This window comes from Pleurodeles waltl, chromosome 3_1 (genome assembly GCF_031143425.1).
Source record: "Pleurodeles waltl isolate 20211129_DDA chromosome 3_1, aPleWal1.hap1.20221129, whole genome shotgun sequence".
Taxonomy (NCBI): domain Eukaryota; kingdom Metazoa; phylum Chordata; class Amphibia; order Caudata; family Salamandridae; genus Pleurodeles; species Pleurodeles waltl.
In genome coordinates, this window is record NC_090440.1 from 1,886,843,711 (window position 1) to 1,886,871,151 (window position 27,441).

At 43.6% G+C, this 27,441-nt stretch overlaps 1 protein-coding gene across 2 annotated transcripts in view; it reads right to left on the reverse strand.

The window, feature by feature from the left end:
• The window catches only part of PARD3B (par-3 family cell polarity regulator beta), a 2,030,765-nt gene that overhangs the window by 397,937 nt on the left and 1,605,387 nt on the right, over nucleotides 1-27,441 (reverse strand). For both annotated transcript variants that reach the window (XM_069225990.1, XM_069225989.1), the window contains one exon: nucleotides 25,274-25,555. In XM_069225990.1, coding sequence (XP_069082091.1) covers nucleotides 25,274-25,555 — 282 coding nt within the window. The remainder of the gene's footprint in view (nucleotides 1-25,273; nucleotides 25,556-27,441) is intronic.

Sequence of the window (27,441 nt, forward strand, 5' to 3'; positions counted from 1 at the left end):
ATCCGGGATGCCTGGTCAGCACACAGTAGCACTAAGTGCCCCACAGCAGCCTCTTCATGGAGGCAGAGGAACAGAGCAGGAAAAAAAGGGATCCCCCTGGATTTAGAGGGGGATTGGTGACGATCAGTACTGAAAGAGTCAGAGAGGTACTTTGACAGCTACATTTGTCAGATTCCAGTTCCTGCTTAGGCCCGAAGGGGATTTGGTTGTTCATGCTCTCCGTTACCTCTAGTAGCTTCCTGCTGAGTTCAGAAGTGCTCCAAGTTTGGATATTTCAACTGCTGCTTTGTTGTCAAGTAAGGAGAGAGTTTTTTGTTTGTTCCATTATCCATGGTAGTCAGAACTGTGAAAAGTGCAGTACTTTCATAGCTGCATTAGATAAATCAGAGGTAATGCTTACTAGGCTGAGAAGCCATAGTAGGAAGAGATGGTTTTCACTTTGCACGCTGGAACCGGCAATTGTCCATTTATTCTCTCGTTGCTGGGCTCAGTTTGGGCCACCCCTCTAGATTTCTAATCCTAGGGGGTTGCTTCTGTAGATTACGGTATCTATGATATCTGTTTCCTTCAGTAAGCAGCAGCAATCTGCTTGCTCGACTAATAGACACTTTCAAACCTCTATGCTTTGTGGAATGTATGTTGTGTAATAAAATGAACTCCTGGTTCGGTTGGTAGTCAATGTTAGGATTGAAGTGCTAGATTGCTGTTCTCTGATCACTTCAGTGTCATGTCTTTCCTGGCTGTGCGTCTGAAGGAGTTTGGGATTACCCAGTGACTTTGGCTACTGAAACAGTAGGAAACGTGACATTGCCAAAGGACTGCATGCTGGTCTTTAGTCGGGTAAAGCACACACTGCTTTGCCTTTTCTATTCCTCCAAGTGGAAGAGACACTGAGGTGATCTGAGTAGGTCGTGCTCGCCCTCATCTGCACTCATAGGAAAAGGGCATCTCATATTGATCAACCATTTTCGGGTGGGAGTGCGTGCGGACATTAAGCAGCTCCTCGTGGCATAGATTATCCTCCATAATTAACAGGTAAACAATTGTGAGGGAAGGAGGGCCAACCACTGAAGCCGTTAAAAAGGGACTCGAGAAAGATCTGTCAAAAAATGGCTCACATGGTGGGGTTTGGGGCTGCTCCTCGTGCCCCACTGACTGAGCACTACATAGGAGGCGCCTAGAACCTCTTCTAGAGTAGTCATAAACTCACCAGCCTATGGAGTAGAACAACTGCACAGCAGCGCAGAGCAAGAGGCAACTTCGTGATTAGCGCCAAATACATAATTCTTTCAAATACTTGTAATGCCTACGATTATCTTAAGACAGGTGGTTAAAAAGCCCTCTTGTGCAAAACAAATACAGAAATAACACAGAGGCAATTAGTTTTACACTTCCAACATTTCCACCACCCACCTACATACCATAGTTTAACAAAATCTTATTTGAACAACTCTGGCTGTGTAATTAATCTTCGCCCATTAACCATTCATTTAAAATGCTAGATCTTAATTCTGCACATTATCAGCCGGTTCACATTTCATGTTCTAATAGCTATCCAGGAGCAGCGGCATAATGATCTTTCTCTGCTGCTTTCACAGCTCACCAAGAGTCAAGCCCATTCCCGCTTCCTAATTAGCTATGCACATATTAGCATTTAAGCCGATGACAGTTTCAAGAAAAACGAATTAATGCGCAGTGCTCAAAGAAATTGGTCATTAATATCAAGAAATGCTCACACATTTGTTGCAGGTTCAAATGTATTGCTCTTCGCCTTGAAAGATGCAAGAAAAAATGGAAACGACATTGGCTTTCAAAAACCACTAATCCAATGTTGCCCAAGGGATGCTCAGGCAATCCACTGCTTTGACATGCCAGGCTGGAGAGGTTTAACACAATGATCTATTAAATCACCTGGCTTTTCAAACAATTTTGACACACTTGCACTTATCCGTGTTGTGCTTCAAAGCAGTCGTTGTCGACCACCAATAACCCAAGAATTGGCAAAGCCAATAAATCTACACTGCATTTTTAGGCCTCACTAAAACATTTAAGACTGATCCTAAGTACTTTTGACATGTGCAATGCTCACAAATACATGGTTAAGCAAGGGGGAATGATATACTAAACAGGCAATAGCATGTCGTATGAGAGTAATACTCCTGTGTGTGTGGAGCCAAAGCAACACTGTTTACATTAAAGAATTGATAACAGTAAGTAATGCAAAGAGATGAGTTGTCAAACCAGACCTAAAAATAAAGAGACAGCCGATCACCCTCTCCAGCTGCAGTCCAATCTCCATTCTGACCCTTCCTCTCCAAGATCTTTGGACAGTGAGTTTGCAATAGACTCACACTCCATAGCTTCACTCATGATATATTTGGGAACCTGCAAAGATTCGGCCAACCAAGCTCAGGCTCTCCAAATGCCTTGGCCTACTACAACCATCTGCCATCCACTTTCATACTCTTGGCCCTCACTGGATTCTTCAATGGATCGCGGTACACTCCACTATAGATTGTATCTGCGTATCTCTGGCGAGGCACTAGGATAGCTCACTTTTTGCCATTCTGGCTAGTCCTTCTCAGTGTTTTGATGCTTCTGCAATGCTTCACCCACCCCAAAGCCAGGTAGTATCTCCGAAGATAATGTCTCAGTACTCTCCAACCACAGGTATAAACAGCCTTCCAGGCCAACTTAATCTCTTCATGCTGGCTTCTTTGACACTATTATTCTGATATTGCCAATATAATTGCCCCCTTCACCCTTCCTTAGGCACGGTACAGCTGCCATTTGTCAATGGACGGACATGTATTCTCGACCCTTGGTCCTCCTATTTGCTTCCACTCTTCAACTACCTAAACCTCAAAACTGATAAAGTAAAAAATGCTGGCATAAAGGTTGACGTTGCACACAATCTTCTGCATTGGCTACCTAAACACCACGGCCTGCTATCATCGTCATCCCAACATCTGTTTGCCCCAATACTACCCACTCCTTCCAAGCAACAAAAACCCTCTTTCTAGCCTTCAGAATGGTCCATGATCTGGCTTTACATTGGGAAGCAATCCATGGACATTTAAAGGATTTTGGGGACCCCAGGCCAGACATATTTCGTGGGCCTCTGTTCGAAACAGCCTTGAAATTATGATAAAATGTCGTGCCCTTTCTGGCCATATCACGACAGTGCCCAGGCACACGCCTTCAAATTCTAAATGTGATAACATCTAATATTCAGGGATAGTGACCTGATTTCAATATTGTAACACAGCAGCAGCTCACTAATAATACTGCAAGTAATCTCTGAGACCTTCTGACAATTCTCATATGTGCGGTTCTGTTTTGATCTAAAAGAAACTTTTTTACGAATGTTGAACGAAACATAAACACAACACTTCTTTGCACAATGTCTGTAATAGACTCTCACACATCACCCACATTAAAAATAAATTGAAGAAAAAGGTATTTAAAACAAGTTGTTTATTTTTCAAGGTCATTAGGACAAGACTCCCTGAAGAACAAAGCTGGCTCTATGAAGGGGTCCCTGAATGACTGGGGGCCTGGGCCCACTTTGCCCCATGCATTAATATGTCTCTGACGCAATCGTCCACTGCAAAATGCACAGGCCTGAGATTAAAGTGTAGTGTTATGCCTCATGAGCAGCGCAAGTCCAATGTAATGTGCTCGTGAGGAAGCACAAGCCCAATGTCATCTGCTTGTGAAGTGTTTTGTGACGCAGCCTCGAGTGTTCGAGTAGCTGACGGTTAACGTTCAGTGGAAGAATAGCTGAGAGCTGACGGTCTGGAAAGCTGTCTGAGGGATGGTGCATTACATCTAATATGGGATAAAAACACGTATAAACCACAACGTTTCCTTACAACTCCTCATTACTACATAAGGGTCTACCACCATCTAACCACTCACACCTCTACATTGGGGGGGTCTTTCATCTCACACTAGAGCATGGGAAGACTGACCCACTCGGTGCAACATAAGCTGCTTCCCTGGTGGCATTGTAGGGTGCTCATAGGAAACACTTAAATGACCAAGAGATATCTCTGTGCATTATGACTCCCTCTGAATTAGCTGCATTGACCAGGATAGGATTCCCTCAAACACTGGACCTCTCAGCAAAACCCATACCCTAGACACCACCATCAGGAAATCTGCAGTCCTGTTGCAGCAATTTTGTTTGTCTGTCGCCTACGTCCTTATGCAGCACCTCTAACTAAAGAACTGGTGTTGAAGTGAAGTTCTTCAACTAATAAATGCAAGTGCTCATTCATTAAACAGATGCAGTTGTGACTGTGTCTACACATGTGTATACAATGATAAATGATACTTAATGCCCATTTTAACAGCACTAAATTACAGTGTTAAATTCTGAGAAATACAGGTTTCCTGTGCTGTCAAATTATTGGTGTGAACCATTTAGAAATAGTTATTGATAAAAATTGGAAAATGTAGTCTGCCAATGGAGTGGTCAATGAGCAGTGTGCACACAGGGGAAAGGTGCTTAAATCTGTTGCTGCTGCTGACATTTACTGTACTTAAGCCCACGATCTTTCCAGCCAAGCACATCATTAGCTGTGGTTCAAGAGGGAACAAAGGTCAATGAAGACAACATGGTTTGTCTCTGGGGGAAAGGTGCACTAGAAATTCTCCCATTGTGCTTAACGAGTACCCATGTCAACTAGAAAAAGACTTATCTGAAACCAGGCCTTCAGAGAAGCAATCCTCCAGTGGGTACAGATGCAATTTCACATAAAAGATGTAGGGCCTGATTTAGAGTGTGGCAGAGTGATTACTCCATCACAACAGTGTCGGATATCCCATCTGTCAAAATATAAATCCTATTATATCCTATGGGATTCATATTTCGGCGAACAAGATATCTGTCCCTTAGGAATCAAACCGCCTGTATGGTCCCCACGTAGGTGCTGTGTGACCCTGTCTGAAGCAGTTTTGTTTATTGATAGAGAACTAGAACTACAAATAACCAACATAAACGATTCAATAGACACTGCAGCTACTCCAGTGCAACCATATGACATCATGGTGATATGACAGCACCTAACAAAATATTACAAAAAAATGAAGTTGAGTCTGGGTGCTGACAGTATGACTTCACTATGTGGAGTTTGCTGTTCTGCAAGAGTGGGCCTGAAAAGTCTCCAAAGACTGAAAATCTTATCTGATGGAGCGTGATTCTGTAACTTGCTCTCTCTGTATAGAGCCTTCTTTCTGATAGCTTTGTTGGGTACCTTCTCGTTTTACATTGCTGTGTTATTGAACTTTAAGTTAAGCTCGGCAGCATAGGCATCTCCCGCATTTTGTAACTGTTTTACCCAATTAAGACGAGAGATGATGGTGACTGTGGATGTCAGCTGGAACTTTTAAAAATCCCACCCTTATCCTGGCTGCGTTTGATGCATTTCAGATGGATGAGCAACCTGATGACACCGTACTGGAATTCCTACTACTTGAGTTGTCAAAAAAACAAACAAGGAGCCCATTTCAAGCCTGTTCCATGCATGTTAGAGCAGCAAGCTGCAGCCACGATTCCCTCTGCTGTTTAAAAACCACACATTTATTACACCTTGAATTTCCCCCCCAAAAAGCTTTGAGGCAATACATGAAATCTCAGCCTCTTCTGTAGTTTGTTGCTTTCGTGGGCACTGCAAAGGATGGAAAGGCTGATTCTCCTAAAGACATAATGGGCCCACAAGACGCACTTGTAGGAATTTCAGTGGCGGCTTTTCACCAGAAACTGATGTTGAACACTGCCCTAAAACCGGACTAGAGTGATGGAGTGTAGCAGGGCGACTGGTGCAGTGAGGGACTGATTTGCATATAGTGGGGACCAACCCACGGCTTAATATTGAAAAATCTTAGGTGCTACGGCTCTACGGTTTTTGCAGAAGGTACTGCGAGAGCTGTTGAATATTGGGGTTGTGAGTATGCCACTTTCATCCACCACCTTACACTCCCAGCACTTTTATTTCGCTTTTGCAGGTTCGTTCTCATCCGTGCCCTTTCCCTTTGTTACTGTTTTCCTCTTCCTCCTTGTTTCTCAGTTTTCTCTCTTTCTCCCTTGCTGGGAGTTAGAGTCTAAAACAACAAGCATTTGCGAGGTAAACAGGTTCCATCTTTGGAACCCATTGGCTTTGCCAACGGTTTTAGCCATGATGATGTACTGCTTGGCTAAATAAATGTAAAAAAAATTCTTTAAAAAAAGGTTTTGACGAGGCCGGCTGTGCCACTTTGTAGGCACGGGCACCACACATGCACACGCCTACAAAATGAGGCGACTGATCTTTTTTTCTTTTAATTACTAATTCAAGTTGGATCCGTAACTAAGAAGAAAAATAAAGCGCAAGCGCTCCTCCTTTTTTAATGCAGGTGGTGGAAGGGAAACGGAAGCCTGGGAGGGGAGGGTGGAAGCAACACAGATTAAGCAGATGGGGACTAAAGCAAAACAGGGGTGCGGGGAAAGCAACATGGGGGGGAAGAGTAGGAAAACCAAAACAGAGCTTTCAGCAAGAAAACACATGAGCAAGAAAGCAAAGTGGAGAGCGTGCAGGATACATACGTGTGTGAGAGAGAAACAGAGTGTGATGTAGGGAAGGAGAGAAGTATATGAGGAACACACCGGGAAACACAACCACTCTCATAGAGTGCTCAAACAAAAAGAAAAAAATACCACCTAAAAAAGTGAGTAGGGGAGGGACACACTAATGCATTCATTCTCCCAGGGTCTCACAAAAGCACCTAAAAAAGTGAGTGCTGGAGGAACACAGTAATGCATCCATTCTCCTAGGGCCACACAAACATGAGAAGATGAAGGACCACCCACACAACTGATGAATAGGAAGCAAGCAAATTAAATTGACAATGAAGATGAAGACAACCAATGGAAACTAATGGGATGACTAAGTCATCTGCAAGCTAACAAACCTCTCACAGCAGTGTCTAGTAGGGGAGACCTAAAAAATAAGTGCTGGTACCCAAAATGAGTGCCAATGGGCCTCACCTGCAACCACCAGCTCAAATTAAGCACTCTGTCAACTGGTAATTGCACAGTTAATAATACTCTGTTTTGCTGCTAGAGCATTAAAGTAACATATGTACTAGTTAGGAGGTGCTAACACGAGCATTTCAATTACCTAGAAGTGTCCCCCTGCGCTCTGTGCATCTAGACACAAGCTACCCTTCACTGCCACAACCGAAATGGTTAAAACATGTCCGGGCTACCTGCCATTTCGTCTATTAAAACACACACAAGAAGAACGTGATGATAACGTTGCCAGAGGCATCAAAGAAGATTTACAACATTTCTATTTTAATTTTGTTTATTTGTAGATATTGTAAGACACACACACAACAAAAAGCCCAGGGAACCTGAACAACATAATAAGAGTAATAAGGCTCGTATGTTTCTAGTCAGTCTCTCAAGGGAATATGCCTGCATCTGTTTTCTGAATGGCAGTAAAACATCCAGGTGTTGGGCTTATTGGATAGTGGAGTCATTTTGTGTGTGGTGGGGGAAGACGCGCCAGGTAAGTTGGTGCTTTTATGTGGCGATTTTCAAATGTGCACTAAACATAGCGCCTTAAATAGGATCACTGCAGCTTCACTGTGAGCCAATGATGACGGCGGTCCGGGTTAAATGTGTGTGATCCCGAGGACCAGAGATGGCGCAAATGTTGCCACAGAGTTTTGGAGCAGCTAGAGTGTCGTGGGAGGGGCGGGTACTAATGACATGAGGCATCAGTCCTGTTATGGAAACAACTTCTCCTAGGGACATTTAACTTTCCATTCCCACTACAGTTCTGATTGAGTGATTTGAGGTGTTAAAGCCACCTCTCTATCAGCTCCCCCCACCAATGATATGTGCACTTATTTTTTTGCTGATGTACAGACCCGAAGTCTTGCTTACAAAGACAAAGGGTTTCTATGTAACGTTATACATTCCACAAAAGAAACACCACTTAAAACTTAACACGACTGCTCCCGCTCCATAAAGTAATGACACTTAAGAACTGGGATTCCCAGACTGGAAATGAGATCATCCATGAGAAAAAATGTCTTTCTTACAAATGCACTTCATTTACTGCCTTAATCTGCAAGTGCTATATTAAAAGTGATGAATTGCGAATGTGAGGCACAAAGCGCATTAATCAGTATTGAACGTATGCAGAGAATGCAGCACATGAAGACTTAATCTGTGGCACCCCCTGATTAATGAATTCTGGAGCCTCTTAAAAGCATCAGCATTATTTTTCATCGTGGTGCTCCACACTACACTTAATGTGTTAAGTCTAGGAGTACTCAGGTCAGCGTTCAAGTGGAGTACTGGGGTCATCATTATACTTGAACGACAAATGAGGTGAATCTACAGATGCAAACAGGGAACTGCTCGTGTTAGGGTTTTCCTGGTTCTTTATTCCGGTTTATTAAATCCAGACAGTTTCTCATGCTCCTGGCAGATATCTGACCTGCTTCGTGCATTCACAGAACAGTCTGATATATGCATTATGTAGGGTATCTATTTTCAGCATATGAATACTTCTCAAACTCCTTTTTCCTTTAGTTGCCATTCAATACTATCATGCACTACCTTTCAAATGCCTCAATGCCTGACCTTCTCCCGTTCTCAGCCTCATCATCTTCTAAGAAGCACAAATAAGGTTAGGAGCTTGGTCGAAGTGGCACGGGCAGAAAAACAACCAGGGTAAGTCGGCGTGTGGAGAGGAGGCCGTGGTGTCTCCCTGCTTTACTGGCCTCTGACACCAAATACCTGAAGTAGAAGCACAGCTATTTTCTAAAGATAGGAGGTGCGCCTCCCTTTCACATCACCCTATTTTTGCCACAACCTGCGCTTGGCCGAGCTTAGTTCTTCCTTCTCGGCAAAGGGAGGTGCAAGTCAAAGAGAGGAGTTTTTTTAGCATGTGTATAGTTTTCTACCAGCCACGGACTGCCAACTTCACTACCCTCATCACCATTTGGTTAATACATCATCAGACCTTGGTCACACAGGCCCAAAGACACACTATTAACTTCCCAAGCCCCAATCCTTGACCCTACACTCATAACACTGAGGCGATCTTGGGTACCACCAACTATGCCCTCTCTAATCTCAGTCTAAAGATCAGGGCTCTCGCTGCCTCATTCAGATTTGGGCGATGACCAACTGCAGCTCAGAAGTTGTTTTCTGCAAGGAGGGATTGAACTGGACAATGTTACCAATTTCAGAAGTGCGGATTCAGTTGTTTAAAGGCAGATTCCTTCCACATAAGTGGAATTGTGCATTCACCTCCAACTGCCAGCCAGCTAAGATCATTACTTATCAACAACCGAAAAAACTTTGGCCCAAGGATCAGAACCTTCTACAGTGGGGCTCTTTAAAGTTTTACATTATGTAAATCAGGTGCTTAGAGTGCACATATCCAATCTGTAAAGCTCTGTTCTACGTTCTCTGTAGCAATAATTCAACTTTCACACTATCAAATACACAAGTGCCTCAAGACAATCTTGGTTGTAGAGAACTCAACTGAAGATAGTGAAACCCTACCAACTTTAAGCCTAGGTTGCTTGTGAGCTGTAGAAATGTTTGCAGACCTTTAAACCACATTCACTTTTTTAAGGCTGAGCTTCTCCTGTGGCAACTGGGAGCGAGCAGCATAAGAACACCGATACCCAGAGCTCACCAGTACCCATAGCTCGAATCTCAGAGATCACTTTAAAATGGCATCAGACTCCTGTGCTACACGGCGCGGACACAGGAAGGAAGCACAACAAAGAGAACTGAGATGTCATGGGCCACCACAACCCTCTGGTGCAGAAAGTTCTGTGGCACAATTTTAAAGCCCATGCTGCACATAAAGCATTCCAGAGTCCCCTTTGATGGTCACCACTTTTGGCTCTTTAATTCCTTTTTGCACCCAGATGCTCAGCATGCCTCCAGTTCCAGAGATCTGTCAAATGAAACCCCTCTAATTTGAACCAGGAACACACTAGGCATTTTTCATGATCTGGCCAGGAGACATGGATGCAGTGTTGAGAGGATCATTGGAATGATTGGGAGAGTGAGAAATTTACTGTAAAGAGAAAATATAGATAATATTAGGAGACAAGATGGTGTGGGGGACTGTAGGAAAAGTGTGTGTTTGCATTTATTTAAATAAAAGATTAAAGAAATCTTGTTGCCAGAGTTGCTCTGAAGACCAGCAGAACGGTGCATATTTTACCTGTAACAAAGGCCTCTAGCTAGGGGTAATGGCAAGAATCACCTTGAAGCTGTTATTTCCTTCCTTAGAGTTGATGTCTTCTTGGAGCTTCAGGCATAGCAGAGCCGTCAGAACACTGATTTTACAAGGCATGGTGGAACAAGTTCTGGCACGGATTATAACACAAAGAAAAACATCTAGGTGGTCAGTTTTAACAGGCGAAAGATGCCTGATGCAATCTCTACAGCTGTCGCTGCTGGTTTTAGGAATGACAGCACTTTTGTTTGTAGGTGACTAGGCCAATCCTACAACAAGTCACAACTGTCAGCCCAACCCTCCCGGCTCACATGCAGTACCTCACCAAGCACCCAAACAGTAAAAGGTGATTTCAGGCAGCCTTTACGCATGGACTCAGGAGTGCGATATCTCAGGAGAGCCGTGGTTGAACGGAGAGTACCCTTTTCTCACATGAGCAATAAGTCTCAGTCACACAAAGGCAGTGAAGGAGATGCAGGAAAGTTTTCAATAGGTTTATTAACAAGAATGCTATCTACTGTAAAATGCATGATCTGGAATGAATGGGATAATGAACAAGGCAAGAAGCCGAATTGTAAAGACGAGAGTTGTGAATACAAATACCCCCAACATCTTGCAATAACATGAAATGTAAAATATCCCTAAAACTCTAGCATGGAGAACCTAATCTTTAACCTAAAGAGAGCTAGGTGTGACAAAATGAATCTGCTAGTACTGTGTCCATGAGGAGCGCCCCCCAACCGTTGTCACCTTGGAATGAGGTCCTTAGATCAGACTCCCTGGTAGCACGAAGGCTGGGTCTGCATCAAAGCAACATGCAGCATAGATGGCATCAATAGCATCTTGTAGTAATCATTCTAATAACCTTGTCTGGGTGAGATGTATTTATACAGTTCTTGTAGGACCCCTGACGCAGATATGTTCCCAAACAATAGATATGCGGCATGCTGGGGGGGGGGGGGGGCAATTATATAAACAATTCGCTCCAAAAGTACATTATGTTCCTGTCCCACTTAAGTGGGAAAGGGACATGATGTGCATACCTACGTATCTCACTTGACTTTGACGCTGATAGTGACACCTTCACAGGATGGCACTGATAACGTAAAATCAAATAATTTCACTAACTATAAACATAGCAGTCATTTTGAAAGAAATAATCAAATAAATAGGCTAAGACAGAGCAAGCTAAGGAGGTTAAAAGTCACTGGGCGACAGGGGCACAGGTCTGCAGGCCAGAAGGCTATGCTAAACTCCTGATTCCCATTAAAATTAAATAGGCTCCACTACACAGCATTTGGTGATTCTGGTGCATGATGTCACAGGAGACACACTCCCTAGTATCACTGCTGAATCCTTGCTTCAGGGAAGGGCCAAATGACAACAAGGGACGCATCACACAACAAAACCACTACACACTACTGGCTGACTGAAACCTGTCCATAACTGCTTTACAACCATACATAGAACACTGACTAGCCTTTCCTGAGATGGGCTGATTAAGACTTTTGCTTTCATTCTTGTAGCCAGTGATAATCTGGCTATCAGACATTTCGAACTAGAGGTTGGAAGCTTCAACTAGTCTAACCTCCTGCTTTTCCAGGAAGCGTTATGTTCTATGTAGTCAGTAAGCGCATGTACAGAATGCAACGCTTTGAATACAGGTCCGTGTGATCAGAGCCTATTCATTGCCTTTGTAAGTGCCATGATTCCACCATAACATGAACTGTCATTGCGCTGGAACACTGTGCCACCAGTGCAAGTTTGAAAATACGCACCATCTACACGTGCATGGTGCATATGGTCATGCTGGTAAGAGCTCCTTGGCAGAAGGAGTACTCTATGCTAATTGTTGGCCACGAAAATAATTTCTTTCAGTTAATATTGCATTGCAGGTAGTACACCTCCTGAAAACGTACATGCTTAAAACAGTGTAGTTAATAGCGTTTCTAGAATAGAGCTCAAGGGGGGTATACCAATAGGTTTAAATGTGGTGGGAAAGTAGAGTGCCCTAGGTTCAGTAAGGTCCCCGATTTAGAGCAAAAAGCAGGGGTAATGAGAAGACAGCAGATACAAATCCACCCAGGAGTTCATCGTTTCTGTGCCAAGCATATGTATGGAGGCTGCTAGCCCATCATAAGTGGCGAAACATCTACACTTCACATGAGCCAAATGCGCACAACTGTTTAATGAACCCCCTGCACAGAAGTGTTTTGTGGACTTACCCGATACATACAACTGTTTAATGGACTGACACCAACTACAAAAGTAGCTAATGGATTCATCCAATGCACAGAACTTTTTAATGGTCTCACGCCGTGAAATAGTTTGCTTAATGTACTTAATGAATGAAGAAAAGTGGCTAATGGACTCAAGCCACGAAGAAAAGTGTTTTATGGATTCTAGCTTTGAAGAAAAGTGTTTGATGGACTAAGACCACGCAGAAAAACGTTTCATGAACTTTATGTACTATGTCTTGCATATCAATGAGCAAAAGAGTTTAATGGACTCAGCCCATGCAAAAAAAAGTGTTTTACAAATTTTGTGTACCAAGACGTTCTATAGCTGATTATTATCCTATTTGGAAAACTAGGAGGATGTATGTATGCCATGCAGAGGTACAACACAGTAGTTCTTCACCTTTTGATTTCCATAGACCCCCCATTTGAATCATTACTGGAATTCATGGAACCACCCCCACTAAATCCTTATTGTGATCTGGACCCCCCCACTAAGTCATTATTGGAGTCTGGAGCCCCCCCCGAGTCAGTATTGGAACATGGAGACCCAACCTAAGCAATATTGATGATTTGAACTGCAAAACGATACACAAAAATACAGAAACAAGCATTCATCGGAAATACATAAAGAAGGACAATTTATGTAACTCACAAACAAATATAAACTAAACAATATTTATAGGAAGGTTGGAGCTTTTCTAAACTCAATTAAGACCACCCATTATCTACTTTATTCTCTGTTGGGTGCACTTTCATTGCTCCCACAAGTCAATCTGAGGATACCAACTGACTTTATTTTTAAGTGTCATTTGAAAATCCTTCATTTTTACAGATTGCTTTAAAATTTGCAACTTCACATTTTCCTTCTTTATTTTATTTATATACATTTGAATAATCTCTTAATTTTATTTACATTTTCCTAAACAGTTGCATACCCCCTGAGTAGGTGTTGCAGACTCCCAAGACCACAGGCCCACTGGTCTAACAGAAACAATTGTGCTTCTCATTTTGTTTTGCTAAGCATGCATCTCAGCAATAAGGTGTCTTCTCAATGGGCTTTTAAGATTCTTTGGTTTGAGAGTGAGCTCCAGAGATTAATGTCCCCCCCATGCAGACTTGAAATGGCGCTGGACTGACTGAGAACTGTCTTGTGCGTTCAGCTCTTCCCTTCTACTTCCGCAGTCAGGCCTGGATCCCCACTTCAGCTTGAACCACTGCGCATGCCATCAGTGATGTAGCAGTCAGGATAGCGGCATTCAAAAGCCCAGGGATGCGCGTACTCTACGGGCGACAGAGAGGACGCAACATGATACAGTGGGTGTCAGGAGGGTGCACTGCACACAGCACCTCTTTCTCAATCCGAAGAAAAAATCTCTAACCTTTTCCTTTAATGCTCTCAACCTGAAGCTCAACAGTAAGCATTAATAAAAATCGCTCATTCTTTCCCTGTTGGTTATTGGAAAGCGTGTGAGAGGCAATCATTCATGTGGAGCTGCGCAGCGCACTCTGCATAAAAATGCCATGGGCCACCCCCTCCCCTCGCCGCTCTGGAAGCGCATAATGCGGCACAGCTGGGAGAGGTAAACTATAAAGCGTTGACATTTCTCATACTGGCGTCTGTGTCCAATGGCAACCCTCCCAATCCCTCGCTGCCCTTTCTGCAAAACAGCACAGAGTAAACAAAAGTAGTACATTAGAAAAAATTAGACTTCTATGGCTGGAGTTTTATTTATTTTGTGAAAGATTGCGTGTACATCCTCATTGATTAGGAGTCCAAAACCCTAACCATTACAGTTCGAGTTTTTAGCTGATGTCTTTGGTTCAAAGTGAAAATATCCAACTGAGCATACATGCCAACATTTTGAAATTGGGACAAACAAAAAAAAACAGGCTATTGTATTTTCCCTATAGGTTCTTAAAAGAACAAGTTACTTTCCGTTGGTAACGCTCTTTCTGGCAGAGTCTATCTAGCCACATATTTCTCACCTTTTGATGATTCTCCAGAAGTCAGACTGGATCCTGGAACTTTTAAGCAGTACCTCGGCATATCTTCAGGTGGCGCCTTGAGGTTGTGCACTGATGCCGTTCCACTCTGTAAATGACATGCAGAGCCTATACAGGCTCCACCCTTACAAGTTAAAGTCAATTGCTTTCAAGGCTGTTTGTGCCCCCCAATCATAGAGCCCATAGACCAAAATGGTTGTGACCAATGCGCAGATTCCTAGACTTGCAATCTCATTCATGGATAGAGCCCAATCACAGAAAGGGGAGGATGGGAGGATCAGTGATGAATATGCAGCTAGATAGAGTCTCTACCAGAAAGAATGTTACAGAAGGTAATTAATTTGTTCTCCTGATAGAGACGTCTAGCCTTCAGTAGATGTTTGCGCCGACTAGAGGACTTCTGTCAATACATTAGTCTAAACCTTCAAGGTGGGAATCTGGAGGTCAAGTGCTTCAGCTACCTTACTAATTACCATGGCGCAGGACGAAGATGCTGACATGGTTGGGCCAGGGGGTGGCAATAGGCCTATTTCTGGCAATGTATTGAGACCACTAGTTTCCTTTAAGTTATTGTACCAACTGTCACCCTGGTAGGCTTGAGCAAACTTATCACCCAGGTCATATTTATTGTCTGAGTCCATATTGAAAAGGGAATGTAGAGTGTGTGTCCTCCATTGTGGAGGTGGTAATTCAAGTGGTGAAGTGGCGCCACAAGCAGAATCGGGAGTGACTTTGGCCAAGGTCAGACCAGGCTTGATTTGGCATCATAAAGAACTATCGCAGCCTTCTCTGGCTTCAATGGAGATGGAGTCGGTATCGGCATCAAAGTGCAAGGGACCAGCATAGTTCATGGTGCTGGAATCAGGGTCAGGACTGGAGCCAGAGGCAAGACGGGCTGAGAGGGTCCAACTGGTGCAGAGGGTGAACCCGCATGGAGTAAACCAGATGGGGGGAGGAGCTCTTGCCTCCTTGGTACCAGAAAGTGCACTAGAGGGAGTTGGTGGTGATCCAAAGAGACAGAGAACAGATGATGGAACTCCTCTACCAGCTGTCGAATCGGTTCAAAAGTTGGCCAATTTCGGGAGCAAGATTAAGAGTTGTGGTGTCACTTCTGTGCCTGTTCAGGCGTACACAAGTGACATGAGGGGACCGAAGCCTGCTTAGATTTCTTTATCTTCTTTTTGACTTACCTGATGATTTGGACCGTGATGAAAACCGGCCTTGAGAGAGGCTTCATCGACTCCAGGAACGGGGACTGGGATAGAACTTTTGATGCCAACCATGACTTGGAGCAGCCCCGACGAGGAGACTTTTTATGCTTGCCAATGTAAAGCTTTGCCTCGTGGTCCCTGATGACCTTGGGGGTTCACTGGCCAGCAGTCAATGCAGGCCTTTGAGTCATGACCCAACCCCAGACACCTCAGGCATACCTGGTGGGAATCCGTGACAGACATTTGTTTGTGACGGTCCCTACATGTCACAAACAAACATGTTGTTTTTAGGGCTGACATCCTTTAAACACTGAAGAAACGGTGCACCATTGTAATGCTGAAAATGTTCTGACTCCTGGGGAGTATTCAGAACATGAGGAATCGCTGTCTAGAAGTCTCTGTCAGAATAAAGCTATTTTAACCTTCAAAACTTTGGTAGCCTTCCATCTGAATCCGGTCTATTGTCATGTATTCACTGAGCACCTCATTATGATGTAGCATGTAACAGGAGGGGAGAGACCGGATCTGCAGTTAAAGATGTCATTCAGTATCTCTGCCACAGTCGCTGGCCACCACGGTATTCAGGATCCAGAAGGGAGACCATCACGTTGGTCCTGGAATTACCCGAGTCATTTTTGTAATGATTCTTTGTTTTTGCACTTTTGAGAGCAGGTAGAAAATGTGCGTAAAGGCATATTTAATTTTTCCAGGTTTGCTTTTGCACCCGTGAAAGTTCTGATCGGAGCATGGTGATATCGCTGGCAGAAGTACTCTACACAGCTCAAAAATGGCTCTTAAAATGTGGGTAGTCCTTGATACATTTTGTTCATAAGCAAGATCATCTGCCTATTAAGGTCAGTACATTTACTTACTTCCAATAGAAACATCCGATGTTCTTCTTAAAAAGGATCTGTAGCTGTCCCCACTTTTAGACTCTGGGGAATCACTGAGCTACTGCTCCGCTATCGACTGGTTTATCTTTGTGTGTAGGTGTCTGGAGGGTGAATTTGGTAGAGACCTCAGGGATTCACAGTGAGAGGAATCCTATCTTGCCAGCCCAGAGATTCTGTTCCTCTGTAACTCTTTTTAGTGAACACATTACCATCGGAGATGCAAGCTAACCATACGCTAGGAGCAATGATGAGCACAGGCCTGCCCAGTAAACAAATGCTCAGTTCCCCAGGTGCTCAGCTTTCTGGGTCTTGAAGGCCACATCCTCACACTCCCATAAAACAAGACTGCCTGCCCCTGCTTTCCAAAGCCTTAGGACGGAAGACGCAGTTACTCTGCTGTGGCACCAATGGCTCTCCCCAGACAATCCCTTTGCCAAACAAGGGCTTTTGAATCAAATAAGGCATAGGTACATAACAATGCCCGTTTACATACAGGACTTTAATGGCAACAGGTTGCTGCAGCAAAGTCCTAAACCGGTGAGGGCTAGAGGGGGATGTTTTAAGAAGGTACAGGGCAGAAAGAAACCAGAGTATGCCCAATCATGTGGCTTAAAAATAGATGTCAAATGCCGCAAAAAAGAAAGTGCAAGATGTAACCACCGTAAAGCATAACCCTGACCCTAAACCTGGATGGTCAGAAGGGCTGGTGAGAGGATGCATCATTTTCCCAGGATCAGGACTTCTTCAGGGCCCTGCACTTCCGCTGCAAAATCTGCTTATAGATTTTGAAAGAATCATTTTATGCTTTGTTCATGGCATCTGGCATAGCTTCAAAAAGTAGATGATGGTGAATTTTGACATGTGGGCCTAACATGGGATTTTTGTCCTCAGCCATGCACAACCTTGTGCCTGCCCCCGCCAAGCAAAGTTGCATGACCCATCACTCATACTGACCCAAGGTGCAATCAGTATGTTTGTTTCCAGATCTACGCGGTGCCTGAAGGCAGAGGAGCAAGCTTATTCAGAAAAAGAGTGGCAAGCCACAGTCAGACAGGAAAAATGATACTGAACTGGATAGTGATGGAGATTCTGAGCAAAGCGTGAGAGCCACAATATTCCAGACGTAAAAGTAAGTTATGCCATTGAGTCATTCCTGCACCCATTTTCTTTCTTCCACTTCTACATGTGCATTTCTCTGCTGCTTGCGCTTCTGCAATAGACATCTCTTCCAGTGGTGTAACAAAGGCCCCTGCAGTCCCCACTCCTCCCCTCCGGTGCAGGGGGCTCCCCGAGCTTCAGGGGGCCCCCTCAGCACAGTACCCTGGCCTGCGAGCTCCTAAGTGGTTTTAGAGGGGGGCCCAACCTTGTACTTTGCTGGGGGGGTCTCAAGTTTTGTTACACCACTTATCTCTTTGGACTGCTGGCTCTACATTCAGTTTCAATTTTTTAGGTCACCTCAAACACATACCCAAAAGAGTCATAGTTGAGTGTGTGATCTTCTGGACGTAGCTACCCCCAAGGCAAAGTTAGGTAATGATCAGAGATGGTTCATGTTTTGCTATTTACCATTGTTAGAAGCTAACCCTGGAACTCAAATTAAGGCCGGTAACAAGGGGATATTATATTTGCTTACAATTGGATGGAAATATTAATTTCAATTCAACTTGATATTTCAGAAATGTAGGTGTTTATTTTTCTGTTTATCAGCTGCAAACACTATTCCCTCAATTATTACCCCGTTTAAACCATTTTGCCGAAATAGACCAGGTAGCTTTAGAAAGGGCTGCGCTGAAAAGCCGTTTTAATATGAATAAAAACATTTGTGTCCTTTAATTATTGTGTTGAGGAGTATGTGGAGCACTGGTAAGCTCGTTTATTGGTGCATCTATTGGCTGGATTCACAGTAGGGTTTCCATTTAATTAAGACCTGGTATCTGTCATTCTTTATAATAATATATAGTGTTTTCGTTATTTTTAAGTACCCTGCTGAGGTTTGATGGAATTTCCATTCAGTCATTTCCCAGCTCTCAAAAACAGGGTATGTTTTCTTAATAAGTGGAATTGAAAAGTTTTGTTTTTCAGGAAAATATGTGTATGAACAATATTTTTGAAGTCACTGCTTACTAGGATTTAGGCTACTCCCATTAGTTGTGTTGAAGAAATATCTACCCTGGAACACAGTAATCGGGCTACTGGCCTTTCCTGCAGATGTGCGAATGTTTTGATGTATAGACAGTCTAATGCAGCAGTTCCCCACCCTCTGGGTCGGTTGCATTAATATCCAAGAAAGTAGTCAGCAGGAGTTGATTTAAGTTTGTAGAATACCTTACTGTATCCTACTCCATAGACCTCCAGTTTAGCCAGTACATCTTCCCAAGCAGTTTAAACAAATCTCAGACATGGGAAAAGAAGTAAGTTGGGTGATTTAGTTTGCATCTGTAAATTAAATATATTTTATGCCCAACTGACACTCTAAAATCGTTTACCACAAGTGATATTGAACTAATCGTACTACAGCCTAATCCGCAGGTAAAGGGATGTGTAAACAATCATTGGCAAAGATACAGGTGTGTGTTTAATGTGCTAACAGATGCAGCAAATTAGAGCTAGACACTTGAGTGGGAGCCAGCAGAAGTAAACAGAGAGGGCTGCAGTTTAAAAATAGTCTCTCATGCAGTTCAATGCAAGCACTGACGTTGAGGTAGAAAGATACACCGAAACAGCAAATAACATTAGGTGAAAGATTAATACTCCATCTGCCAAGCCAAGCCTTGATTGACAGTCTTGTATCCAATGGCTGAAGGAAGCTGCCCGAAGAAAGGGAAAGCTTGAAATTGGACGGACCCAAATAACACTCTATTTATATTGTTAGCAATAGGAATGTTTGAAAGCAAAACCCAGATCAACAAAAAGTATGCCAGCTACAATATACAGTACTGACCTTGTCACCAAGTCCATATTACACGGAATATCATTGTCTCCCCAATAAGAGCAACTCATGGGAAAGGAGTACAGAGATGCAACAAGAAAACTTCAACTCTAACAACAGCTGCTCCCAGTCTCCACCGTTGCCCAGAGGAGCACCCTCAGACCCACAACACCCAAAGGACGGACATGCGTCCACAAGAGAAGTACATCCATACACCCGCAACAGGTCACGCCAAACCGAGGCAGGACCCAAACACTCCAGGAAGACTATGACTAGTGTCCTATTGAAAAACCATGAATGCTTTCCCATTATGCATCATTTTCACAGGAAAACCCACTTAAGCACAGAGTTCCTTCTCCAACATCTACCATTTAAAAGGCACCAGGCCCGCTTCTTCCCAATTATTGCAGTTCTTTTCTGTACACTGTACTAGGATCCGATCCACCCAATCTCCAGAGTGTACCACTACCAGCACTATACCACCAGAGAGAGCGACAAACGTCTTCGACTAGGGAGAGAGTCTATTAGCCTTCTTTACCCATTCCTTCTCAGCTTGTAGATCTAGCTCTAATAGAGCTGGTAAACCTCTTGCTTCTCGTCAGGAAAGGCCTCTTGAAGGGAATTGGAAGGTAGACGTTGCACCACAAGACAGGCATCCTTTATAAAACGATCAAGAACGCCAATCTTCCCCTCTAGGAGCTCAATGCCTTTTGTTTGAAAGTATTCATGTCACAGAGCACAGGTATTCCAGTCCAAGTTTCCACTGCCCGAGTTTGAGCCTTCATGGTCTCCAGCCATTGCTGTACCTTCGGTGCTCTGCCACTGCAACCCTCATGTTACTCCTGCAAGCCCTGCACCACCTTTTCGATCGCACCACTCTTTGCACACAAGTGCCATGCATGAGAATGACCGTAGGATGTTGTCTCACCTTCTGTTATCTGTTCTGATTCAAATGATTATTAGGTAGCTCCATGAGCCCACTCTTAGATCAAGTGAAACAGGGGAGCAAATACATTTTCCGTCTCCTTTTTTCTCCTAGCTGTCACATAGTGTGTGAGGTGTTGGGGCAGATAGTACCCAGCAGGGCGAAAGCAGAGCAAATGAGAGGAACCCATGCACGGCAATAATCCAAGGCCTAAAGGACTAACCAGCAATGTTATAGCAAAGCAGGGTGGTTTAGTGATACAGTAATTCCTTATCCTCGCACTGATCTCAGGGTCTCAAAAAAGTAATACCTTTTAAAGCATACCTCAACAAGTTGATATTCTTAACATAGGAGTCCTCAGAAGTGTTACGTAGGTGCACCAAACCTCCGATGATTGGAAGGCCGCAATCTGCTGATCATGAAAGTGCAATCTACTTCCCACTGTGTTCATCCACCCAGCAGCTCCATCAAACGCCATCTTGCTGTGTCAAGGGCTCAAAGTTGTTATAAAAACTCAGCTGTTGAGTGATCCCACCACTCCTATTGTACAACAAGAGACCTTTTAGTGGTCCCCATAGTACGCTGATCCTAACACTATAGAACAACCATGTGAAGATGCCACTATCACCTCTGCTGTTGTCAGTGCTGTTATGCTGCACTGTGGATTAGGCAGGAAGTGGACTGTGAGGAGCAACTCCCATCATTACACCACTGCCAGGCACGAATGACAGTGCCTCAGTGGGCACTGCAAGCTCCAAGAGCTCTTCTTGCACTAGAGTTGCACCTCACATCCAAAACAGCATGAAAGCACAGAGAAATAGGGGGAGAATCAGGAAATCACAGTAAGTAAGGCATCTTGAGATCACATGTGCCGTTAATAAGGTCTCTAGCACTGTCAACAGTCCAGGGGTACCTTTCTACATTATACTAATGTTTAAATTGAAGACAGTCTGAGTCATCCTCTGATGATAGATTACGGGTACTGTGTTCTGGTCACTATGTAGACTGTGGGGTGTAAAATACTTAGGGCCATATGTACTAACACATGTTCCCATTGACACAGAATGGGAAAAACCCTTTGCTACATCTGGCCCTTAGTTCTGTATTCATGCACCAGGAGATCAGACGTGGTCATGTTGGATGGCAAGAGGCAATTTTTATTTATTGAGATATATAATGTACGGTTTTACTGGTAGGGTGGTGTGGTTAGTGGATTTTACCATTTAAGTATGCCTCGTGCAGATTGACAAAATGCCCGGTTTGTGCCTAGAGAACAGCCTGGGCATGGTGAAAATGGGGCACGCTTGGGCTGTTGGATGTTGAGACTAAGGTGTTCTTTGTATTTATAATGTGATTATCTCCATGGTGGTTAATACTATTTCTGTGAATGGATTTATGTGGGATTTTCTACCTAACATGTTTTGTTGTGTTTGTGTGCGGCATCTCCCTCAATAGTACAGTTAGTAATGGCACGACAGATCAATAAATGGCATATATGTCCTGAGGTGGATATATGTATAATGTTTTCTCCATCGTTATATTAATGAGGGATCCGATACATTCTAATGTATTTGTGTGGCATAATTAGATGAATAGTGCAATTGGTAGTGACGTGAAAGCCACCCATATACAAAATCTATGTTGTGTTGCGTGTTTGAGATGCTCTGTCTAAAGGATGTTGTTAGCTGGGAACATGTAGTCTAGAGTGCAGATAGAAGTAAAATGACTGCAGCATGTAAATGGCACAGCAATGTTGTCCTGAATGTATGTGATATATTTGGAACACTGTGCTATGTGGGATTTTTGCATGTAGTGTATCTGTGTTGCTAGTGCTATTGGGCACTACACAAAAACTGCCCTAAAGGTAGATCTGGGTTGTGGCAGATGTGCGTGAAATATTCTTGCTCATATGTCCTGTTGGCTGGTTGATTGCCCTGAAGGAACAGTGCAAACGATAAAATCATTTTAGTGATGCCACCACTTTCCCATGTGGAAATACTAGATGCAAGGGGACTAGGTTGCTGGCAATTCATAATACTCTATAGCTGCAACAGCCTTGGCGCAGGATCTGGTCTCTGTAAGGCGTGTGTCTTGTGTTGGCATAAATAGCCACAGGTGGTGATGGAGAAGATTTAATGTGCCCCTGTTTCCAAGCATGGCTCATGCATATCTGAACACCCTCCTTTCAAAAGAGTACCATGGGAACTTTGGGAGGGAGATGGGAGAGACGCCATGGTGTGAAGGGAGAGAATGCACTGATTACCTGAGTATCATTTCCTGTCCTTGAAGGAACCTGGAGTACAGACAAACCATATTAGACAGAAAAATGGAGCTTAAGCAAGAGATCGCAATCTGTTTTGCCAACAAAATCTGGCTACCTTGGAAGATGCATGCCCGACGTCTTTATGAAAAGATCAACTTGAGGTTAAAGACGTCCTTGGGAAAACTATCAAGAGCCTGTCCTCATTGGTTAAAGCTTCGTCATTATTCATGCTAGGGTTTGCAGCCAGACCTCGAGTGCCATGTTTTACACTGTCATTTGTTACAAACCTGTGTTATCAATGTGGTCATTGATTAAACCTACGTGTTCAGGCTGCAGGTAACAATACCCATAAGTTACACACTTTTGAGCTTTATCAATTACAGTGGAAGAGGGGGCGCTGCTGACATTGTCATGAGTCATTTCAGCATTAAAAGTCCTTAATAACTTTAGACTCTGTGGCTATATAAAGCGAAATAATACAACATAAGATTTATAAGGTCCAACAATCATGAAACAGGTCTCGCCAGGGCTGGACTTCAGCAAATGTTTTTCTATATAGAAGGAGTCTGTGGTCAGACACTCTGCTGAGTACTGACCAATGTATATGGCCCAATGACAAGCAATACAAAGCTTTCTTATCAGACGTTTTTCTTTGAGAGTAATACACACTAGCATTGCATAGTCAAAGGTGAGTGCTTGCGCTTGCTGGATTTACTATTCCCAAAGCAGAGGTTAGGTGCTGCTCACAGGTCAAAGATTTCTCAGATGTGGAAGGAGCAGCCAAGGCCAAGAACGTCAAAGTCTAATGATAAACATGATAGAAAGAAAGGGATGGTACTTCTTTCCAGTACTCATAGAAAGTCACCAGCTATACATCTTCGGTTAATCTTGGTTGTCTGTAAGGCTCTAAGTCCCAAATGAGAGACAAAACATTTTCTCATGAAAACTGAAGTTATAAATTGTAGAGCACAACCCGATTGTAGTTGACCTTGAAATTTCCATTGTTAGCCATTCTCTGTAGGTGCACGACTTTCAGCATAAAATGCAGTGTGCAACGCCAGCTAAAGAAACTAAACATGATAGATAGATAGATAGATAGATAGATAGATAGATAGATAGATAGATAGATAGATAGATAGACAGACAGACAGACAGATAGATAGATAGATAGATAGATAGATAGATAGATAGATAGATAGATAGATAGATAGATAGATAGATAGATAGATAGACAGATAGATCGATAGATAGATAGATCCTTGCCCTAGTGACCAAATTAATGTTAGGATACGGCTGCATCAAATATGAAATTTGTGTCTGTATTTTAATGCCAACAAGAAACCCTGAAATAATCTCTAAAAAATGACTGCACTTTTTATAATAATTAATTTTTAGAACCAGTCTTTAAAAACACCTTCTAAAATGTATGGCAATCCAAGATCTAGGGACAATTTCCAAGCAGTGGTGTGTCTGCTCAGATGTGTATCTCACGTGTTAACTGGACACCGCCAGCTGAACTCAGGACCACTCAGTTGTGCTTTTCCACTCTCATATCCAGCACTCAAGTGAGAAACCATTACCACAGGAGTGAGTTGCACAGTTAAAATTCAATATTAACATTTTAAAAAGGCAATAAAAACCGCACTTGTTAAACCGAGTTCTTATTGCAGAAAACTCATAAAGAGACTTACTAAACGAAACCTTAGCTTTCCAGTCTGGAAGGGAGGACACTGGTACCAAAGCTCTTTCGAAACTTAAAAGCCATTAGTGCTGCTCCAAATAATACAAAATCACTAGACTGATAACACCGTGAATCGGGCAGATGGAGTGTAAGATGAACATCTCCGTATTGGTTTTCCATATGAGAGAAACATTTACATCTTCCACTTTTCAATTAATTGTAGCTGTGTAGCGCTCAGCAAGTAGCCTGGCCAGGGGGCGGGCACACAAATTGAAAGACAGAGTGATCCTCATCTACGAGCCAATGAGAAACTATGGACTCCCCGTCCATGCCGCAGTGGATTTTCCTTAATGTACTGTGCAACATTTCTGCACTGCCCCTTTAAAGTCCAAACCTAGCAGTGCATACTCTACTGTAAAAGTGATAAAGCTGCTACAATTTATGCAGTAGAAGAACCAAAATTCTGCAGGTGTATGGAAGCATGCAATAGCTGAACAAATACAGTGTGTTGGTGCGCGGAATACACAGATCAGAAATGCAAGGTGCAGCTACTCGAGGGGAGGTAGACATCACTTGGGGTCCTGTAGGAACGAAGCCAATTTTCCCCTTGTGCTTCCTTTTGTGTTTACCTTGCACCTTGACTGATCTGTCCTTATAATGGGAAAGAACTAAACAAAGGTTCAGTTTGTGCATTGAGAGTTAGCAAATGTTCCATTTGCGCATCCTGAAACAGAGTTTCTGTTCAATGTACAATGTGAATGATTGAGGGAACTGCTCCTCAGACATAATATATTACATTTTTCCCGGGACAGAGTGCTCAGAAACCACAGGTTGCACTGTTCATTGCTGTCCATTCATGTCTTACCTTTCATTGGGAGCTTGTGTATGGTGTGGCTTGTTGACCCTTGCGTATATGCCCTCCATGTGCTCCCGCTCTGCTGGGGTCATCTGGACATCACGCAGATACCCCAAGGTTCCTGGTGGCGAGGAGGGCCTGTAGGCATTTGAGGGTGCAGGAGGCTCCCTGAAGTGATTCACTCTGGCATAACTAGGGTCCATGTCATCATCAACCATCTCTGGTATCGGCCTTGGATCCGTCAATCCTCTCGCCTGTTTTTCTCGAAGCTCCTGATGTTTTGCCACAATCCTAAGATGCAACAACAAACACAGTTCAAAGTTAAGATTTGGTGTGAGCACAGTGACACCTCCATATAAGTCCATAGGTATTTTTTGTGAGAGAAATGTCTGAAAAATAAAAGGAGACAGGTTTGCCAAATGATAACCCCAGATCAACGTATCTAATGTATTAGTGTAAATATTTCCCAGTAATTTGTAAAAGGATTTTGGTGATTATTTAAAATTGTCAGCCATTTGAAGTGAACTGACATACACAGACTCAATGGGCTATAGAAGACCATTTACAGCTTGGGTGGTGACATGGGGAACCATGAAGATACTTGATAATTTAGGACGTGTACTCGGGCAGCAACAAATCAAAGACTTAGGGGCTCATTACGAGGCTGGCAGTCATGAGACCGCCAGCCTCATGGTGACGGTTGGATCAGCTCTCTCCAGGCAGTCCGATCACCACATTTGACCCTGGCACTCGGACCATCAGGGGACCGCAGTCCACATCAGAAAAATTGTTCCCAACAGGCTGAAGGTGGTCTGAGTTGTGGTCAACCACAGTAAAGCTGCACTCAGCACTGCTGTGCTGATTACAACTCAGCTTTCCACCAGCCTTTTCATGGCAGGGAACCTGCCATGAAAAGGCTGGTGGAAAGCCACTGCAGGGGGCCACAGAGGGGCCCCTGCGCTGCCCATAGCCATGACATGGGAAGTGCAGGGGCCCTCCTGCCCAGCACCCTCAGGATGCGCAATGTCTGCATCCTGAGGGTGCTGGTGTGCTATGGCATTGGCCTTGGCTCTCTTAAGGCAGCCGAGACCTATTCCGTAGCACTGTTCCCGTGGGTCAACCCGGCAGGAACATCGTAATACAATGTTACCAACGGGAACATTGTAATATGATGGGGTGGATGCTGCTGGCATGACAGCAGCGTCCTCCCTGCAAGTTTGGCAGTCAGATTGTCTGACCACCAAACTCATTTTGAGGCCCTTACTATTTGCTGCATATGAAATATTTACTTGTTGCAATAAAAAGTCTGCTGGAAGATAAACATAGATTTGTCTTGGAACTGGACTTACAATCAGGTTTGCTAAGCGTCAATCATACTTAAAACAACATGATTGGAAGGAATTAACTATAAATAACATTCATTCTCGACAGCTCATACCACTATAATGAACACATGGGCTGACCCTCAACTACACATTCAGTCACAAGGTCAGCAAGAGGTGTTCCCTTAAGCCGAAGGGGGTGCCTGAATGGCCCAGATGTCAAGGAGGCATTAGCCATGTAAGGATCCACGTATGACCTTGTCCAGTCATTGATGGGTCCTAGGAAGCATGAGAGCCTTTACTCACCTCCTTGGCTGGAGTGAGCAAGTCTCCCTCTTACACCAAAAAAGGCACAGGGCTGGCCAAGAATGCCAAGACAGCAGCCAGGGAGGCCATAACATGGATGCACAGCAACAGCGCTGAGCGAGCAGAGGGTGAGGAAGAACAACAGGCGACTGCAGAGCTGCACATAACACTGGGTAGGGTTGTCTCTGGTCCAACTGGAAGATGGCAGCAGGAATGGGACAAGTAGGGGAGGGCAGTAAGGGGTAGTAATGGAGAAGTGTGCATCTGTTTTTAGTAAGTGCTTTGACTTTTTCAATAACTGTGTGCAACATTAGTTATTACATTCAAAGCCTCTGGCCAGGTTTGACTCAGCTATTTTAATATGCTTGTTTGTATGTGCTTCCCATTAAAGCAGATGGCAGGTTTGAATTTCGGCATATTAGTTTAGCCTTCCATCTCTCTGACGTCGATGGATGAGGACTGCTGCGGACAAAAAGGGCCCTTTCATCACTAGAAAACGTCAATATATTGAACAAGTACATCAGAAAATGAAAGTAATTATTTTATGTA